The 21,756-nt window shown below is 39.7% G+C and overlaps 1 protein-coding gene across 4 annotated transcripts in view; it reads right to left on the reverse strand.

The window, feature by feature from the left end:
• The window catches only part of celsr2 (cadherin, EGF LAG seven-pass G-type receptor 2), a 94,264-nt gene that overhangs the window by 12,159 nt on the left and 60,349 nt on the right, over positions 1 to 21,756 (reverse strand). For all 4 annotated transcript variants that reach the window (XM_088087985.1, XM_042510454.2, XM_088087979.1 and 1 more), the window contains exons 6-20: positions 16,141 to 16,298; positions 15,589 to 15,752; positions 15,178 to 15,303; positions 10,014 to 10,183; positions 8,458 to 8,637; positions 8,255 to 8,368; positions 7,110 to 7,266; positions 6,665 to 6,806; positions 6,450 to 6,570; positions 4,116 to 4,299; positions 3,882 to 3,983; positions 3,633 to 3,727; positions 2,337 to 2,546; positions 1,932 to 2,115; positions 711 to 1,029 (exon numbers count right to left, since the gene is read on the reverse strand). In XM_088087985.1, the coding sequence (XP_087944111.1) occupies positions 711 to 1,029; positions 1,932 to 2,115; positions 2,337 to 2,546; positions 3,633 to 3,727; positions 3,882 to 3,983; positions 4,116 to 4,299; positions 6,450 to 6,570; positions 6,665 to 6,806; positions 7,110 to 7,266; positions 8,255 to 8,368; positions 8,458 to 8,637; positions 10,014 to 10,183; positions 15,178 to 15,303; positions 15,589 to 15,752; positions 16,141 to 16,298 (2,426 nt within the window). The remainder of the gene's footprint in view (positions 1 to 710; positions 1,030 to 1,931; positions 2,116 to 2,336; positions 2,547 to 3,632; positions 3,728 to 3,881; positions 3,984 to 4,115; positions 4,300 to 6,449; positions 6,571 to 6,664; positions 6,807 to 7,109; positions 7,267 to 8,254; positions 8,369 to 8,457; positions 8,638 to 10,013; positions 10,184 to 15,177; positions 15,304 to 15,588; positions 15,753 to 16,140; positions 16,299 to 21,756) is intronic.

The following is a 21,756-nucleotide window of genomic DNA, read 5'->3' on the forward strand; positions in this document are numbered from 1 at the left end:
ACAGTTTTAATGCTGTGACTCTCTACGTTAAAAATAAATTATATTATGGATATCATATGCGCTCTTTAAAACTTAATGTAAAACTAAAAAATCTAGATGAGCCATGCAATGACTACAACTTTCAGCCTCACAGGACAATTTATTTTGATTAGAAGACATTCACTGAAACAAAACTCTACCTTCAAAATTAAATGGGTTAAAAAAAATCAGGATGTAATGTGACCAAAGTGAACATTCACATTTTTAAAGAGAATAAGTAAAAATCTCTTCATTTGGACCTTGTAGAGAGTTTTCAAGGAAATCCTGTGAATCAAATTAAAACTCTTCTGATGGCTTCTTCCTCGTCCTGATGGCCACCTTTTTATGCACCCCGTATAATCACAACTTTGCTACGTGACATAATGCCCCCATCTCTGTTTTATCATTTTAAAGCTATTTTTGTATTATCAATGCAAGAATTTTTCCAATATAAAGATCTAAATAAAAAAATGATTGTATTTGATTTTCTATGGAGTCCCTGAAGTCCCAAATGGTGTTTTTTGTTTTTAACCTTGTGTGCATAATTTTTTCAATCTTGTGGAAACAAGTCTTAAGATTTAGACAAATTATCCACCAAGATAATAAATATCTTGTGCTGCATGATGAAAATCTTTCAGGACTTTTTTTCTGGTCACAGTGCATGATGTTACAGTGTTGTTTATTGTTCCTACCGCAGACTTCTCTTGTCGGGGTCGTAGCTCTCTGGTAGCAGCGAGGCCAGGCTGTGGAAGATGATCACGCTGGCGATGGCGTCCTGCTGGCTGTCCTCAGGGTGGCGTCTCTTCCTGTTAGCTGAGCGGTTCTTCAGCGTGGACTCTGGGAAAACATCCAGGTGTCTGTGGCCCTTGGTTTCCACAGGTGGCTGGAAGACTGAATCGGGCAGTGTGACGGCTGTCTCCAGGTCCGCAGGACGAGGGCCCCTCAGGGACTGGTACCGCGGGAGTTTGGCCCCGGCAAAATTCATCTTCTTCAGACGATCCACAGAGATGACTGCAGAGAAAGACACACAAGCAGATAGTTCTGCTGCTGAAAATGGAGACTTTTATATATTGAGTCCAAAAAAAATAAGAAAAATTTAAAAATCAATAATAAATCAATAATGAAAATGACTGTTTGCTTTAGCTCTACACACTGGGCTTTATGTGGCAACTGTACAGATCTGTACCATAAGGATTATTCTCTGCTTTTGGAAAAGTTAGACAAACCCAGATTTGCTGAATTAACAGACAGTTCCTCTTTTTATTCTCTGACGCAAGGACTAAAAACTGTGAGGGGGATTTTTATGAAGTGTGAACTAAATTTTTTAATTTGCGTTAAAAAAAAGGATACAAAATAGGGAAATAATATTCTTAATATTTTCAACTCGAAACTGTGCTGTTCCACTTCGGTAGAATTCATATTTGATTTAATTTATACATTAATTTGTTATTCTTATTTTTTTTGCTTTATGAGCTTGGATTTGTTATGTCTTCTGTTCCTTTATGTCTTCACTGATGTTGTCACTGTCGATTAATCTGGCGATTATTTGCTGGATTTAAATATTAGTTGTTTGGTCTCTAAAAGGTCAGTAAAAGGTGAAAAATATCGATCAGCGTTTCTCAAAGCCCACGATAAAGTTCTATCACGTCTTGTTTGGCTCATAACCCAAAGATATTCAGTTTGCTGTCTTAGAGGACTAAAGAAACCAGAATATATTCACATTTAAGAAGCTGGAATCAGAGAATTCAGACTTTTTGTCTTTAAAATATAATAGTTGACATCAACATAAGCACACACATATGTATTGTAAATCTCAAACAACACTCCAATACTAATTAACATATGGCTCCCCACTAAAGAAGCTCTACAGCCTTTAACGTCACATGTTTTGCTCCCTGCTATAAAACGCTCACCTATGTGAGGTGTGACGATGGTGAAGGGGCTGAGATAGGTCTTCCTCATGTTCTGTGCCAGTGTGTTTGCGTATTCCTCGTAGTGGCGCAGTAGGGCTGCCGTGCCGCCCTCAGAGTGCTGGATCAGCTCCCAGTGTGTGCGTGTGTCTGGAGACAGGATGGCGCTGCCCACACGGACCAGATTCTGTCAGAAAACAGCAAGAGTTCAGTGTGCCAGGATGCCAGAGCGGAGAGAGAAATGAAGTGTGATATATTCCCTGCAGATACAGCATGAAAGGCTGTGAAGTGCCACCACACTTCCTGTTACACACCAATTCTGTTTACTGCAAAAACTGCAACTATCTCTTGTTTTGATTTAGTTTCATGCTGTGTTGTGAAGTTTCCGGGAGAGCTGTGGGTGTTCACCTCAGTGAAGTGGACGTCCTGTGTGGCTGTGAGGTTGAAGCCCTGCTGGTTGCTCTCGTGCTGCAGCAGACTCTGCGTGAGCCGATAAGCTACTTTCACATCGCTGCCGTAGTATTTTTCTGTGTGCAAGGTGGCGTTGGCCAGCATGGCTGCCATCTGCTGAACGTGTCCAGAGTCCAGGAGAGATGCATTGTGGTAAAACTTTTCAGACTGGAGGAGGCAGAGGAAAACACACAGATTTAGTAATTTATTGATGCTTCATTAGCAAAACATATTTTTAACTAAAATGGCCCTCGAGAGTGCAGACATCCTCCAAGGCCAATAGTTCAGTTTTCTGTGATATGCAAATCTGCATCAACAACCACTATATATGTCTGGATTTATTTCCAAGACTGTTAGATTTATGTCAATATTTGTTTGTACCTAAATGAAGCCTCAATTTCACAAACTTAACATACATTTTTTAAAAACAAGAAAAAGCTTTTCTATCATGTTCATATGTATAAATATGACATGCTTAGACTGAAATAACATCATCATGAGTAATAACAGTTGTTATGAAAAACTGTTTTCATGAGGAAGAAATGTGTATATAAGTAAAATTACATTGTTCTTATAGAAAAAATCTTTCTACACAAACCAGCAGAGGTGGAAATAAGTCATTGCTTTGAATGTCAAGAACAAGACAATTCTTAAAGTCTTTGTACTCAAATCTCAGATCTTAAACTTTGAATTTAAAAAAGTCACAATACCTTCGTCACTAAATGTAATGCCATTTTCACAGCAGAGTGATAATGCATTATATTGACAAAAATCATGAATGCTTTAAAAAAAAAACAAAAAAACCCAACACACTTGTTAAAACTAGTTTGTTAGAATTTGTTGCATTTCTGCATGTAATATTCAACCAGCACATTTCGAATACTGCAATTCATTTTTTGTCGGTCACTGCATAGTTATTTTATGTGAACAAAATTATCTTTGGTATCAAGTGTTTCTCCATAGTTCAATGTGCATCCTTTCACCAAGTTTCATGAAAATCGGACCTGTAGTTTTTCTGTTATCCCACTGACAAGACAAACCAAACTGAAAACCTCCTTGGCGGAGGTAACCAGACGGACTCATCTGAAGAATACTGTAAAAACAAGATGACTGCAGGACATTCAGCATGCCAAATAAACATTTTTTTAGAGCATTGTTCAGTTCATTTTCTGCCTCCACAACCACACTAACAAAGATGTTATTGTGGGTATAGCAGGTTTAATTTTAAATTTGACAGAGGGAGAGGCTACACACCAGAGCTTTCAGCTTGCTGAAGGTAACAGAGGTACAGTTAAAGAGATTGGGAGGCAGCCAGCCCTTGTGCTCATCACAGTGGCGGATCGCTGTGCCTGAGAAGGAGGAGAGAGAGAGAGCGAGAGAGAGAGAGTTATCATTTCAGAGATGAGGGATCGACTGCAGCTGAGAGAAAGAAGCTCGAGGCAAGTTTCATATATTGCCATTATTATACGGTAATTTGATGAGCTGCCTGAAAAGCCATCATACCGAGTGTTCCCTTGGGACAGTGAACTGCTGCAGGGAGACCAAACTTAGTCCTGGGCCACCAGATCCCAGCCTCGATGGCCTGAGGGCAGCTGTCATAGATTACTGAGTGAGGAGAAGCAGGAAGGAGAGGAGACAGACGAGGAGGATAAAAATGGAAAAAAATATTAAATATAATGTAGCTGTAATGAAGCCAGGGTTATAAATTGAGCGATACAGTAATGTGATGTATTCTACCTTCACAGCCGTTAGGTGAAACCTCAGCAAAGGGGTTGTCGCAGCGGTCACACTGGCGTCCGATGACTCCGGGTTTACACTGACACTGGCCGCTCTCTCGGTCACACGCTCTGGAGAAAGAGCCGACCGGGTAGCAGTCGCACAGCAGGCAGGTGTCGCTGTCTTCAGGACGGTAGTGGTTGTCCTGGAAACGGGATTGAAGAGAGGAAGTTGCTGATGAGCATTTTTTTAAATCAATTTTTCAAAAGCAGCCTCCTTCATTTTTAGAAATCCACACATATTTCAACCTGAGAGCTTTGACAGGCTGCAGCTGCTCATTTAAAAACATCCAGACGATCGTGTCATTTACATACAATTTTTGGTCAGACTGAAAATGTGTCTTGACGCCAAAATACACAGACTGTGAACAGGTGTGTTTTTGATTGGACCATTTTGAGATTACTTGTACAAAAATGGAAGTAAGATTCTGTTGCTTACAGATAGGGCTGACCCGAATGCTTCAAAGCTTTAATCTTTGCCATGGTAATGAACGAAAATATCAGTTTCTGATTGTTTCAATTATTTTTATTTATTTATATGAGAGAATTACCCCCCAAAATCGCAAATAGCCCATAAATTAAAAAAATAGTTGTGAGATTATCTATTATGCATCAACATGAATTAATTTTAGTTATGCTCAGACAAAGACAAATTTAAACTTAGTTATAGTGACAGTTTTGTGACTCAATTGTAACTCATCTGAAGTCATTCACTGGCAGTCAACTACTGACGCCGGGGCAATTTGACCACACGTAAAAGACTCATAGGTACGCAAACAAGATGTCAAAAACATCAAGCGTCTGGAATAGTTTCAAAATTGCAAAGAGCCCCAAAAGTCAAAGATAAACCAAAGCCAAGACACACCAAAGGAAACTGGTTTGTCATAAATCTAAAATGAGCTTGGAGAATTACATGAAAACTGTAACACCTTTTGCTGTTGTGCAAAATATTCTTTTTTCTAGCTATTATGGCTGCTATTACACTGAATACTGAATAAATAGAATAAACAAATGACTGAGGAGAGGATTGACCTGATAAATAATATTTACGCAATGAAGAGAGGAATTTACATCTCGGAAACTAGGAAAAGTAGATGAAGAGTTAACTTGCAGAAACAGATATCTCTGTTTTCATTCATTTTTCTTAATCGTGTGTGTGTGTGTGTGTGTGTGTGTGTGTGTGTGTGTGTGTGTGTGTGTGTGTGAGGGTAAGCCAGGGAATATCTGTCAAACTGATGTTGCTTGTTTTGATAAGATTTCTCAAAGTTTTTAAATTTTCATAAATCATGTTTTTTTAATTGCGCACTCAAAGGAAAATCTGTCAAACTGGTGGTTTATTCATTCTGAGAACAAAATTTGATGGGAATTGAGAACTGATTATTTACATTTTATACTTGAGAGCAGAATTAAATATGTATCATAAACATGCACTGTATGTTATTACCTCTGCTCCGGAGGTTATGTTTTGATTTTATTAGTTTATCAGCTGGATTATGGAAAATAACTGGCTCAGTTTTCATGAATCTTGGTGTATAGCACTGGCCACGGAAGAACCTATTCAGTTTTCCCGTAGAACTGAATCACAGGGCAGATACTTTTATTATTTTTCACTTTTGTTAACATTATGAGATAGAGCATATGGATTTGAGAGAACAAAATCTAGTAGATGTTGTAAAGTTTAATTGTGAAAGACATGGTCAACTGAAGAAATATAATAACTCCATATCATAATCAACCTTTACGGATACCAGTAATCCTCTAGGAGCTGTCTTCATATGTAGTAGCTTAAACTTCATGCAGGAAGCAGCCATCATGGAGCTCTCAGTAGTTTTCACAGAACCAGTACAATCTTAACCATAATTGTAAAGTTTCTTCCACGAGCTCTTTTTTTTCCTTAAAACATTTTCCCTAGCTTTTTTAGAAATACATTTTCTGATTTCTTGCAATTTGTGGAAAATTTCTGACCAAGTGGCTATTTGCCTTTTCCTCATGTTTTCAAAAGAAATCAAAGCAGTGTGCTCAGGGTTCAAAAGATTAATACTTGTAAAAGGTCTGAAAGCAACACAAGAAAAGTGATGTCGCCTCAGGTTTCAAAGGGTTAAATAAAGACTAAATACAATAAAAGAACACAGTACTGTTCAGTGATTTTTTTGTATACTTACAGCGAACACAGTATACTGTGACCATTACTGTGTAGTATCTACAGTATGTTGTTAGTATAATATATGGAATATAGACACAGCTTCATTTCTGACACTCGGCACCGTCTGTTTGTGACAGATCGGCACACACTCACCTTACACCGACACTCTCCACTCGTCTTGTTGCAGTCAGAGTCGAAGCCCTTGTCTGTCTGACAGTTACAGGGACCGCAGGTCTTGTGACCCCACCATCCCCGCGGACACGGCAAGTCAGTCCTGTAGACAAAACACACGATCAGTTTATCTGCAGAAAAATAAAACATACAACACAAAAGCACACAGTTTAACATGAAGGGGAATAAAACCGTACTTTTTCTCGCAGTAGTGGCCGAAATAACTGCTGGGACAGTCGCAGGTGTAACCACGAGGGGAGCTCGGCTTCCTGGTGCAGGTCGACTCATGCTCACAGGGATTTAATGAGCAGACATCAGTGCAGTTGGCGCCATGGTAACCTGTAAAAAAAAAAATTAAAAAAAAATTAAACAAACAGATAAGTTGGTGTGCTCTCACAACATGCAACTGCCGGTAAACTGTGGTAATCATTTATTTATAGACCTCACACATCAGTTTTAAATATTTTGTAACTCTTGCCTTGATGTTTTTTTTATCATATATTTAATGGAATACTAAGCATTTTAATAAAACCATTTTATCTAGGTTTACGTAATGATTTACAGGACAATGACTGAATGATTTTTGAAGTAACCTTCCAGCTCTGCAAACATTACGATCTCGGTTTTGGGTTTTAGACTGACCGGCGAGGCAGGTGCAGGAGTAGCTGTCCCAGTCGTCGCTGCAGTAGCTGCTGACAGGACAGGGGTTGGAGCTGCAGGGGTCAGGCACGCTGCAGCCTGGTTCCACATTCACCTTCCTCGCCTGAGATAGACTCAGAGCTCCGCCCACACGCAGACCCTACAGGCAAACAAACAAACATATATACGTATCCATGGAAACACAAAACAGTTACACAACACTAAACACCCAGATGGCAAAAGACTGAGTTCTTGAGGATGGTGTTCGTCTTGATAAGTGTAAAAAAAAAAGTGAAATTATCTCATGATACAAATTGCTATTTGGTGAAACACAAAGGTTGAAGAGGAAAGAAAGAAAAACAAACAGCATCCATATATGATCAGATCCATGTTGGACAGTCTCCCATCACTGCACTGTAAAATGTCTTACTGAAGTTTATCTTATCTCCAGATTGGGAGCGCTTTGACAGTATCACAATATGTAGTAAATATGTTTTTTATTCTATCAGTAAAGGGGTATATCGAATGCCACAAACGTCACATTTCACAAGATACTATCAAAATGCCTTGGATCAAATGTTTAAATCTGGAAAGCATTGTATGTGTGGTGCCTGTGGCAGGCCACATTTAGGATATGAATTATAGCTTTATGTTTGATATTCAAAGATATTATTCAACTTTCATCAAAGTGACGGTGAGAGAGATTGATTTTTATTTCAAAGGAAAAGTAAAGAAAGATTAGACTTAAGTCTAATTGAAAAGTGATTTAAATGAGCGATTTTGTTTAATTAAAAAATAAAGAAAATAAAGATGTAATTTATAATACTATTTCAAGAAAAAAAAGTAAGACTATAATAGCATAGGGATAATTGTTTCAAGAAAAAAAGCCACAAAATTACATTATCAAACTCAGACCTTAATGAGAATTTTTTTTTTTTTTTATGTCAACAGTCAGGTGATCTAGTATAAAGAGGGACAAAGTCTCTGTCCCTCTGGATGAATGATTTGTGCACAGGCCTGAGTTCAAAACAGATTAAAGGCAACTGTGTTTTACTGTTTTGATCTGTAAAACACTGCCAGTGCTTTCTCAATGAGTAGCTCACTGAAACACTTTGGATTACAGCGTGGCATCTGCAGAAGGGACTGACCTGTATACAGCCACGGAAGCCATGCTGAATTTTCCCATCAGGCCTTGCTAAACCACCAACGCTCACAGTCTTCAGCTTTGAGTCTCGCAGCTTCCCATCCACGTCCATACTGGCCTGAAAAGGTGCATGACACAGACTTTACAGCTGCAAAACTACAAGAATTTAGCTCAGTGATTTACAGCATCCAGGATACAACAACTCACCAGGTAGAGCCCCTGATCTAAAGACAACACTGCTTTGTGGTGGCTCCCTGCTCCCCCCAGACTGCTAATATCCAGCTGCAAATGATGCCAGTCTCCATCGTTCACCAGCACCTCCTCCACGCGGGAAAGAGTCGAATCTTCCCCTCTGTGCAGCCCCATCAACACGCTGCCCCCGCGCAGCTACAAAGGCAGGGACAGGGAGGACACAGCAGGAGGGAGATTGAATCGATGTTCAATAACAGATAAGAAAATAGACCACCAACAATCAGCACATGATGAACAGAGACAGAAAGCTCTGACTGTCTTTTTTTTTTGCACACTCCAGAGTCAAAACTCAAACTTTGAATTGCTGCACATCACAGGTGTGCAAGGCTGGAAATAGATTATCGGACAGTTATGTAACATCAAAGAGGCGTCAGTCTAGATGTGCTCAAAAAGTGGCCAAACACAGATGCTACAATGAGCGTCTGATCATTTTTGGTCCTCTGATACTCAGTGACATGCTGCGACTCAGATGGCCAACAGGTGGAGCCTCAATCATAAAATGTTTGGAACAAAACTTCAGGTGAGGACTGCCATCATGCAGACTTACACTCACAAAAACATGTTCAGTTTAGAATTAAGGTCAATGCTGATCAGATATAATAATAATAATAATAATAATAATAATAATAATAATAATAATAATAATAATAATAATAATAATAATAATAATAATGACTTTGTTTCTAAACCACCTTTAAAAACACTGTTTATGAAGTGCTTTGACAAACAAAGCAAAACAGGGGCAAGAAAGCCTAGAGACAATAACAATAAAAGCAAAGCAATAATGTCGCACAAAGGCTAAACAAGAATTAAGGTAGAATTAAACAAGAGATTATAAGCAGAAATGTGTTAGGAGAAGGCAGTAACCAGAAAATATTAATAATAATAATAATAATAGTAATAATAATAGTAATAATAGTAGTAATAATAGTAGTAATAATAGTAGTAATAATAATAATAATAATAATAATAATAATAATAATAATAATACTAATAATAATAATAATAGGAAGGATCAAGACAGAATAAATAAGTTCAAAGAAAAATGTAAAAGATAAATTAAAAGATAAATTAAAAAGAGACATCACACAAAAGCAAGTCCATAAAAATTAATTGATTTAAAAGAAGTCACTGATTCTGTGGAGCCATATCTCCTCAGGCAGGTCGTTCCAAAGCCGAGGGGCCCTGATGGCGAAGGCACAGTCACCTTTAGATTTTAGAAGGGCCCCACCCGAGGATCTTAGTCTGCGAGCTGGCTTGTAAGGCGTCAACATTTCTGATATGAACGATTAAGTGAGCATTAAGAAGAAACAACCTAGGAATCCTTCAAAATGTTTCTTTTCTTCCAGTTAAAGTTTCTCCTCGAGGATAAACTGACATTGCTGTGCATTGCAGCATTTTGGTCAAACTGTCTGTGGAGAGAAATAATGTATGAAGGAGACCAGCACATCACCAGGAGGTGTGTTCGTGTGTGTCCACGTGTAGTGAGAAAAGGTGTAACTATATGTTACCTGCAGTGTGAGGTTGTGCTGCTGGCCGGAGGAGATGTGCAGCAGAGTGGCGCTGGCCTGACGTGTGCGGAACATGAGCTCTACGTGCCAGGGCACGGAGGCCGCCACCGACGCCATGTTGTTCCACTGCAACAGACTGTTACCCAGGAAACGCTGCGGGCTGGCCATAACTAGAGTGAAAAAGATGGTGAAAAAGCAGATAAAATGTTAGGAGAGGAGAAGTTGGAGGGAGAGATGAAATAAATGAGGAGAGTGTTTTCACAGTCGGCAGTGAGTCATTACTGTCAAACAGCAAGTCCAGAATGTTCTCTGATCACGTCCAAGTCGTCACAGCTAAAACACTCTCACTCAGACATTTCACTTTAGTAATCTGACAGCTTTTTGTGGCTGTCTGAAGTCCAGTCAGGTAGTCAAAGAAAGCTCAAATCAACACCTGGTCTGGTAATTCAGGGGAAAAAGAAACAAGGACACTGAGGTGAAGATTTAAAATAACAAATTATTTAAGTCTTCCTCCGATCTAAAATGTCTTTTTCCTTCCTGTTTGTTAGATGTGCTGTTTCAGCTTCATGGTGCAGAATGATGAACATGCAGAGTGAAGAGTGAGACAGTGCACAGAGGGGGAGTTTCTCTGTGCTCCTCTTAAAGGAAAACTTAAGTATTTTTCAACCCTATTTTCCCATACTTTTGTGTCTAAGTGACTAATGGAGACAACAGTTTTTGAAATTGGTCCAATATTGAACAAGAGCGCTGAAGTTGGCAAACTGCAATGTAATCTTTTGGTCAACAGCACACCATCAATTTACGTCCACTGGGAGAGCTTGTTTTTGCCACTGACAGGCTCAGATTTTATCATTAGTGTTTGGCAACAAAATAAAATGCTTTTCTTTACTTGTTGCTAATTCAGTCTGTTTATTATTGTGTCTACCCGAGTCTCGCTTAAAGAGAGGTCTCGTTCTGAAGTTGCACCAATGTACTTGTTGCAGGAAGATAAAAAAGAGATCAGTAAAAGGAAGAAAAGACAGACACTTATAATAAACAAATAAACAGGGTCCAGACTGAAAAAAATAGTTTTCCCTTTAAATCTAACACTCTTTTTCCACCAAAACTAGCGTGTGTGTGCATATGCATTTAAATGCTGGAAAACCTTCAAAACAGACAACAGACTCCTTTTTCACTGTCGTGTACATGGCTCTGGAGCAGATAAGTATGACTTTTTGTTTTTTGTTGGGCTTTTTTTGTTATTTTGTCATGATCAACGTCAGGGACACACTAAAATAGGGTAGTTACGGGCAGAAAGCAGCATGCAGGACAGTGAAAATGTAACACTGGTTAATTTTTTTTATACCTGCTACTGATTCAGTCTTTCTCAAACACGACACTGATTACATTTTGAACAATGTTCGAGCGCTGCTTGGATGGTGACAGATGGTATTTTGTGGCAGCGCGTCATCGCATTGCGACTGTAGGGGGCCGAAGTTAGTGTGTCCAGCAAGTGTTGTGTTTCCATCACTGCCGATCGAAGCCGATCAGAGCCAGAGCTGATAAATAAATGTGTCCAGGGTGTGAATGTTGACTGTTACTGTTCCCATTAAATAAAAAAGCCAGATGTTTGTGGAGTTTTGGGAGGCCGATCCAGTCTGCAACTTATACAAGTGAGACATGCAAACTTCAGTGCTCGTACACTACGCATGAACTCTCCAGCAGTTTTACAGTTGAAACATAAAATATTGTCATATTCATAGATTCTGGATTTTTCAGTGAGGCTGAAGGAGTAGATGTTATTATAAGAGTTTTTAAACGAGGGAATTAAACTTTTTTGTTAAAAAAACATGTCAGACATGAATTATTATTCAAAGCAGATTATCAAACGTGTCTGGTGCGAATCTCTTAAAACCCCGCATGACTACTGTAAATCTTTTAGTGTAGCAGTTGAATTTTAATTACAAATCATTTTAAATGCCGTTTTATTTGTGTAGTTTGTGAATCAGATTTAAGTTGTGGTGTTTGTGCACTCATTCATCGACTCTGAAAGGCTTTCCGGCTCTTTCAAATGTGAAAACAAGGTGACAGGAAAGGACTCTGCCCCATGTGAAACGCTCTCCCTCTCGCTGAGCTGTCTCTGCACACAGCGGCAGAGAAAAGCCCCTGATCGAAATGATTGATTAGTGATGGCAAATAAACCTGATGCACTCTGGCTGTCAGTGTTGGCAGGTGAGAAGAGTGAGATGCAAAGAGAGGAACTGCACAAAAAAAAAAGAAAAAAAATGGAAGTGAATCCATGAACCTGCCTAATTAATTGTACTGTGTAAGGTTAGGTGCACGTCCTGTATACATTTGGCAAGAAGAACAGATCACTATAAATCAACCAGTCAGTTTTGTCTCATATAATAACAGACTGTATTGATTTCAAAGACTGACCATTTTATTAAAATGTAATGTTTGTTGTCATAGAAAAGAACTGAAATATATTTTACACATAAGATATAGGATATTATATTTATGTTACCGAAAATGTTCAGTGTTCATTGAATCCGGATTAAGTGGGTGAAATTTTCAGACCCTTACAGCCAGACTTTGTGGAGGTTAATGACCCTTTTATGTTTTTTTACTCAAGCAAAGCTCAATGACTGCTATTTTATTTTTGTCAAGTCTCCCCCATAATATTTTTCATTGCTCTTATGTGTATTATTAATGTCTTGCAAAATATACAAATTCTTAAATTTTGGGGAAAAAAAACAAACAAAAACAAAAACTAAACAGCAAGGAAAATTAAAACTTTTTTTGTGTGGTTGTTTTTTTGGTTTTTTTTGGTGATATATATTCTGAAATATAAACTGCTGTCCTAAAATTAGCAAGAAAAGAAAATGGCTCAAGATAAAATTCCAGGTGTATGTTTATAATGTAATTTTGCCATTTCATCCAATTTGTGCATTACAATCAGTTTAAGTAGAATATGAATAGAAATAAATACATGCATATGTAAAACACAATATTAGGGCTGAAACTGACAATTATTTTCATTGCTTATATTGTCAAACTAATGTAAAAAAAATAATTAAAAATCTTATTACAATTTCCCAAAGCTAGAATTGGCAGATTCAAACAGCACCTGAAAGTATGACAGGTGTGAAGGAGGAAGTGCAATGTTGAAGACAACATGTCTGCTGGAAATCTGAAGGAAATTTTTTTTTTTTTTTTTTTAAATCACTGCAATAAGTGAGACTGTGTGTAGGAGCTTTTCTCTTTGCTTTTGATTATCAAAACAGCTGCTTGTAAATGTTCTGTTGATCTATGAATCAATTACTGTTTTAGCTCTACAACATGTATACACGCACGCATGCACACACACACACACACACACACACACACACACACACACACACACACACACACACACATAAACAACTGCATTTTAACAAGGCACCTCTAATGGTGCTGATGATTGCTCAGGACTGCTGGTGATCATAATATATTCACGTTATCAAAGCTCATTAAATTGCCTTTGGAGATCAGTAACGTGATCAAACTGCATTATGTCCCATTCCAACACACACCCAGGTTTTACTTCTGCACTCTGCAGCACGCCTGCTCTTATTCAAATATCCATCTCTATTTCCTTTTACGACTGATCGGCATGTAAAAAATGCTCACTGAAATAAATCTCTTTTTTTACTCATTCTGCTTCAAGCTAAAAACAAGTGGTGTGTTGTTTTGTCTTTTTCAGGGCTCGCTCTTCTTCCTGTCTCTTCTCAAATTACTGTAAACCATAAATCAGCACAGATAACAGCTGCAGCGGATCAGGTGGAACAAAGACAGACACCGGAGAGCACCGGCACAGAAACATCAGTGACGTACCATATGTCTTCAAAAGTCAAAAAGTAATTAGTCTTAAACGCTTCAACATCGTCTAAACCAGAGAAAATTCAACCTCAAGCAGCTTGATTCTCATATGAAACTGATTCTGTCATAAATCAGGCATTAAAACTCCTTCAGTGTAATGAACAGGCTTTTTATGACTGTGCATTAAATCACGTCAGGTGCTCCCAAAAACGAAACTACACCTGTTATTTTTAAATACAAATGCAGCTATTTCTGCATTAATGTATGTTTGTAATTGTGGACCACAGGAAGATTAGCTGTGCTTTAGGGCACAGCTAGTGGGGATCCTAACAAAAAAACAATATAGCCATCGGGTTGGGGTTTTATAGCAGCTATAGAGACAGAGCGCAATGCATAACATCCTGGAAGCCAAACCCACCACGGAGGAAAACATATTTTCACCACACTATGTAAACAAGGGCTGAAATGCTAACAAAATGCCTGTAGCGAGCTAAAAACAGTAGATACCAGCATGACAAAGGATTATTTTAGCACCTTATGTCTCCCAGAGAGGGAAAAATAATAGTTAGCTTCAAACTCTACAGTTTGTTTGGTCAGATAAGCAAATCTCTGGCTGCTCACGGTACACTAAATGTCAGGCTCCTACAGTCTACTTTCCCCCCATTCTCTCTGCTGATTCCTCACTTCTGCATCCACTTTTGTCCTCTTAAAAGCTTTGTGTTTTTTTGGTTTGGCACCTTATTAAAACACAGTTCTGGATACTTTACGCTTTTGGTAGTATGTCCTATTACACAGCGCTTTTTAGACATTTTTTTGCTGTTTGCTTGCAGACGTTAATGTAAAAGAGGCACCTTCACTTAATACAAAGTCACTGAAGAGCAATGGATTGTTTCCCCCCCAGAAGAGGCGGGACTTAAATGTGCTCTGTTTCTATGGTGAGAACAATAAGGGGAAGTAACGTAATAATTTGACAAGAGCACGTGACTTTTGGCACATGCAGTCCAGTGAGAAACTGTCTGAGGCGAGGGGTTGCACATTCTTTGGACCAACAGCTGATGGAAGCACACACGCACCCGTGAGTACGTCTGAGCAGTTTTCCTGTATGTATACATAGTCATGCATGCACACTTATCCTGTGCAGCACTACTCAGCAAAAATATTGTGTTCCCAGGCACATGTTTGCATTCTGCTTTCTTAGACCTGATGGATGACAGTGTCATACTCAAGCTGAGTCTCGAATCACATCGACGGAGGACAGTCTCGGGTCAAAACTGCAGACAAATACATGTCAGGGTCAGCTCAAGCACTTTTCTGCTTGACTCACCTCTTTCGCAGTTTCGTCCTCCAAAACCGAGCGGGCAATCACAGCTGAAGGAGCCCCACAGGTTAACGCAGGTCGCTCCGTTCAGACACGGGTTGTTGTTGCAGAAGTGTCTTTTGGCGGAGCATCCTGGGAGGGGGAGAGAATAAGAGGCTGATTCACTCGTTTGATCTGTCGCACCTCATTATTTCATCAAAGCAGCAAAGAGTCAGAGGGTAATAAACTATTCATAGCAGGTACAATGATCATTTCCCACTGACTCTGCTTCTCTGCTGTGCTCATTATGATCATTATTCTCTTTCCTCTGCCAGTCTCTCTCTCACTTGGCTGGTCCGACAATTAAACACTGTTTGGCTCCAAAAGAGATGAAGTTGAGAATAATGTCTAGATGCCAAATAGCAGGTCAAAACGTACCTGGCAGAGTGCCGTTGTTAGCGATGAAGCTGGCCATGTCTATGTGCTGGTTGTCGATTCGCAGGTTCTTCATGCAACCCACAAACTGCCGGTTGCGGACAGGAAAGTCCTCAGGGAGTTTGGGGACCCCTCCGAGGAGCAGGGGGCCAGTCAGGTCCAGTGATCTGAAAACACAGAACCCGTGAACATTCATACACTCTGAGTTTTTTGCTCTAACTTTACACCATCAACATTAATGGGGGGGAAACGCATTAAAAATTTATCACAGAGTTTAGCAGTGTTGTTTTTCCCTCTGGAGATGAAAACAGAAAACATCCCAATAAAGGGGAAAAAAAGCAAAGCTTAGCTAACACCCCGGAGAAGTGGAACTTCAAAACAAGTTTACTCTCTCTGTTAATGAGCCAACTGCAAAGAAACTAATCAATATAAATTACTGGAGTCAATACAGACGTAATGAGGGAAGATGTGAGGCAGAGATCAAAAGGTTTGTTATTATTATATAAATTTGATTTATCTCCCATAATTCTGCTGATGTAATTCCAGTGGACTCACTTTTTGGATCCTGACTGGCTGCCCTGAGCAGAGCAGGTGTAATTTCCGATCATGTGACCGAACCGCAGGGCCACAGAGGCGTCGCAGTTGTCCACCGTCACCACAACGACCTTCTGGTCCGAGGGGCCCTGCGGGAGGCCAGCCGGGTTTAAGATGGGCTGTGGAGCGAGACACAATCTCATGAATATCAAGATAACTTATGTCTTTATGTTTCTGTGAAGGTTTCAGTCAAAACAGTGAAGATTAAGAATGCTCGGTGCCGTGTTGCCTCGCCTGCACACTGAAGTCCTTTTGTACAATTGAGGATCTGGAGAGCTTTCTGATGCATACATACACCAAAGACTTTGAAAAGACATCTGAGTTTTCAGTCACACATTATAAGATTTTGTTGGGTCATTACTAAAAGACTACAACTAGATTCATTTTTAAATCATTTCCCATCCTGCTCCTGTTGGAAAATGTTACGCCAAACTCCCATTAAGAAAAGACGTTTCAACAATTCCTAACATGTCTGCAAAAACTCTAGAAACTCAAGATAAAAGCTGTCATATGTCAACAATAGTCTTGTCAATTTGGCATGAATATAATCCATAAAAATAAACTGAATTTTAGTACAAACTTTACATTTTGGATTTTGTCCACTGAACTCTCTAACAGCTTCCATTGGTTAGCTGGGCTATTTTGGTCAGTGAAGATTGAGAGAATGAGAGCCAAAGTGTTTGAAAAATTTTGATTTCTCACCAAAATAATGTCTGGTAGGTGGATCAGATACGTCCCAAATTAAACACGGACTCCCTCAACAACTAAACCAGTTTTTTCTCCTTTTCCTCCGTGCAGGAGAACGAAGACTCGGTCATGTTCTTGCCCCTCCATGTTTACTGTTACTACCCGAGAGAACAGCTTTTGTTTCAATATTCGCATCAGTGAACTTCATGGTTTGCATGAGCCAAGACTAAAAACTGATAATAATATTTCACGTTTGATTTTGTAGAAATGTCAGGATGAGAAAAGACTGACTCAGGACAGCTCAGACTGACTTTTATGACCACCTGACACCAAACGATCGAGCACTCGCTAACTGAGATAAAACTCTCTCGAACTTACTCTGACATTTTAAATTTGCCTGTGACAGTGAAATCACTTACAAAGGTTGCTTGGTGTAAGACTGGCATGAGTATTTTTCTTTCCATCCAACTGAGGATTTAATAAAGCAGTTATGCTTTTTGTGCTATCGAAAGAATTCATCACAGAGTAACACCATGTTTTTATTTTAGCAGTTTTCATCAGTATTCAAAATAGCTTGATTTACATGGACAAAAGAGAAAGGTTATTATTGTCCTATAGAGTCAAAAACATTCAAGAAGTCACTGAAGGTTCGTCTGCGTAAAGATAATAAAATACTGAATGAAAAGAACGACTGCCGTGCTGCTATTTTTGAGACGCTGAGGTATTTTGGTCACCCAGCATTTATAAATAGCATAAAGAAACAGGTTGTTATGAAAAGATCTCATTCTTCTGCAGTGTTTAATTCAGGATTAATCCACAAAGCGATGCAGAAACTTCTGGGGAACCTCAGCCAGTGTTAAGCTTTATGAGCCTGATTAAAAACTGGAGCTCTGAAACTAGGAAACAACAACCAAATAACCAGTCTTCTTGCATCACACTCAGTTCAATCCCAGTTCAGTTTCAGATCACTGTTGTAGAGTATTTCAATAATTCATATCATAACAGCTAGAGCTAAAAGGCAGCGTCTGGCAAGCCACGCACATGCACACACATGCACACGCACGCATACATGCACACACACACACACACACACACACACACACACACACACACACACACACACATACACACACACAACCACACACACACACGCACACACACACACACACACACACACACACACACACACACACACACACACAGGAGATGAGCTGGCTCTCTGCAGGACGTCATCCCTGTCAACAAAAGATCTTTTTCATTGTCTGAGAAATCAATGGGGGGAGCAACAAAAGGAGGAGGGGTCTGCGGGGGAGAGAATGATGATCCTATCAATAAAAGGTCGCGACCTCTTTTGAAAACGGGCCGTTTCTCTGAGGTCACGTAGAGCTCATGTTAACCCTAAGTGTAGGTTCAAGCTGGTGTCGTGAGCTGAGAGCGGAGCAGTGACCGCTCAACCGCACACACGGCCGACCGGGCTGCCTGCAGGCGAGGACAAGCTGCTGAGCTGTCAGCTGGTCAGACAGGATTTACCAGGAATTAGCTCGTCTCATGTGCAGAGATGACATGAAGAGTTATTGCTGATGCTTTGAAAACGCACAGAAAGTGTCTATTTTTTTATTGTCTAGCTACGTAGTTTAAATGAGGTTAAACTAAAATAGATCCCCGCTGCTGTCTGCAGGAATTATAATTTCACTGATAGCTCTTCTTTGCTGTCTGATCTCTTAATTTAAAAGCTCATTAAAAACAACAACCAGCCAGAGATATACTGTAGACTCTGTCGGCTGGTGAAACATCTTTAGCAGCTCTATCAGACGGCATTTATTAAGACTAAACAGACTTCATCAAGCAATACAGTAATGACAAATACAATTTCAGCCCAAGGCACAGCTGCAATTAAATATCTCTCACATGACTGTTTCATTGAGTAGATTAGATTAAATCTCAGCGAGTCTTTAATAATATGACTCTGTTACTGAGAGGCTGCAGTCGGTTACATTCCTGAACTCACTTTGCATCATGTGATCACAGTGTGATGGGTGTTGGTGATGTGAACGAGATGAGACCAATTATAACCCAAAACCACCTGGCTGTCTGTCATCACCACATCTCACATGACTAACATTTTCATTTCTGGAGAAACACAAACGTCAGCTCATTATGCTGTGGTCATATCCACTCTGAAATTCAGTATGTGTGACGTAGCTTTTTTGAATTATATTTTTAATTATTCAACCTTTTTTTTAACCAGAAAAACCTTGAGATTAAAATTCCCTTTTTTCAGTGTCCTGGCCAAGACAGGTAGCAATAAACAAAAACAAGCAATATAAAATACAAAAAAGAGTTACTAAAAGGAACGACTAAAAGCATGTTAATTTATGCTATAAGTGAACCCTAAAAAAATTTAAAAAAACAAGACCAGCTATGTGGCAGTAGTAGTACATAAAGATAGAATAAAACTTTACTGTCTACAAGGGCACAAAAAACGTGTAATATATAAAACTAATACAGTAACAAAGAACCATCAAAGCATACAGACCCCATTCATTCCTATAAAAGATGGTCAGTGGTGCATAAAATCCAAAAAAACTTGACTTCTGTTGGATGAAATTACCTGGATATTTTGCACTGTGGGGTCCACTGAGCAAGCAAGGGGTTATGTTTCGCAAATAAATGCATGTGTTGATTTACAGACGTGTCTTTCACAATGTAAGTCAATGGCATCACATAACAGACTCTGATAATGTGGTTTGGGTACAATGTGAAATTTTGTCTTCGAAGCCTTGTTCTGTTCCTGATAGCTTTGGGTTTGGTCATTCACCGAAAAAGAAAACTTAAAGTGGAACTAAGTGTTTTGCTTTTACATATCATAATGAAGTAATGTTGATGGAAGAATGTAATGGCTTCAGAATAAGCCTCACATTCAGCAATTCTGTCTGCCACCGACGACGATGTCCTGGTAATATGAAGGAACACTTCACAGCACAAAAGAAGCATGTCAACCATTGCCAACCAAAACAAGAAGAAGATAACGTTTTTGTTCTCCCCTGTAGCCATCAGTATCCACGGCTATGGATCAATGCAAGTTCTTTGCAGTTACTATCAGCAGCAGCAGAAATACTGGATGGTGGAAATACTTAAGCAACTGTGGTAGCTGCTATAGTTTCGTCTTTGCAACACAGACGCCACAATAATACCACTTGAAAATGCAAGGTGGGGACGGGGAAGTTTTCTGTTTCCACGTTAAAGGATTAACACAGTTATTACAATTTGTCCTGAGGGAAACTGAATGTCTGTACAATATGTTATGGAAATCCATCCAATAGTTGTTGAGATCTATCAGACAAATCAAAATTGTGAACCTCGTAGTAGCACGAAAAACCAGAAATCACTAAAGTCAGAAGTATGCAGCATTTGAGAATCATGAATGTTTGCAGCAAATTTTATGCCAATCTATCAAAAAAGCTCTTGAGATACTTCATCAGATAAGTGAAAACTTTGACTTGCTGGTGAAGAAAGATGCAAAGAGAGGTGATCAACAGAGTCAGCAGTATTCATCTTCTGAGGACCATGAATATTTGGACAAAGTTTTATGGCAATCCATATAATAGCTGTTGAGACAAATAAAATACAATAAAATAATGTGTCCTATGATTTGTGGCTCAGCAAAAATCAGTGATGAAAATGCATATTGCATTTGAAACAGAAGACGGAGGCATCTTACAACGCCTCTCAGAGTTCATCCTGAGAAAACACAGGCTGACAACCATCAAGATGCTTAAAGTTTTATTAATATCATTTATTTGGTGGCCATTAAAATGTACGCTAGCCAGCTCACTTCTCAGTCTGTGGTTGTGTGACTGAACTATGAAGTCAAGCAGAATGATAAAACCCTCCATCCTTGTTTTATAAACTATGTACAAGATTGATGGACTCGCTTGAAAGCTGTTGAGTCACGCTCAATTGGCTGTCCAGAGCTGTACAAAGATATTAGAAACATTTAACAAGTTTTCCTTCAACCGGCTTTGTTGTCGAGCAATGTTCCCACAGGAAGTCCCAACACTTATTTTCCTGACTGTGAGAGTCACTGTTCATCACCGCAATGTTAAGTAGACGGAAACAGACACTGAAGGTGCCTTTAACTTTTCACTTGATGCTCCAATTTGTTACAAATTTGTTGATGATGAAAAAAGCAAACATACGGAGTGAATTGCCAAAGGTGAAATCATCCGACATGCTCTTTTCCACGGTTTTCCCTTCGCTGTGAAAGCTCTGGAACAGGCAGCGCTCCAGATTGGACGCTCCTTTCATTGACCTCTGCTGTCATCAGTCACGGCTGTTGACTCTCCAATAATGACTGTCTGTGAGGACGTCTTTCTGCCACACAAAACCCCGTCCTGTCAGCCCTGATTGGAGCGCACATATTTGCTCAAGACCACATTAAACACCGCTCTCACTCGCCGCTACAGGGGATTATGGGAATATGAGTTCCCTGTCACAGAGGGTGACAGGGGTTGTGCTGGAGGAGCATGGCAGCAAGCAGCACAAATATGGGATCTTAAGATTGACTGGAAAAACCATAGCAACAAGAGGGGTCGGCCCTGAAGCGCAGCGTCCCCGTTCAAAGCCCGAGTCAATACTTCTCTCAGCTTTTCTTTGCCCTCCTTTCGCTCCTCTCCTGCTCTGCTTTTCTGTCCTCGCTGGAGAACAGAGAGAGGGGCACCTTCCCCGGGGCCGCATCATTCACTGCCCATGGTCCCAAAGGAAGCAGAGCCCAACACAAAGGCAGCGGTCATTGCCATTCTCCACAGTCCCCCACCATCCTGAAAGCCACATTTCAATCTAAAATGCCCCCTCCCCGCCTCACCCTGCCCCACCCCCTGCGGACAGGGA

Source organism: Plectropomus leopardus, chromosome 2 (assembly GCF_026936395.1).
Source record: "Plectropomus leopardus strain MGB_pleo_1.0 chromosome 2, ASM2693639v1, whole genome shotgun sequence".
NCBI lineage: Eukaryota > Metazoa > Chordata > Actinopteri > Perciformes > Serranidae > Plectropomus > Plectropomus leopardus.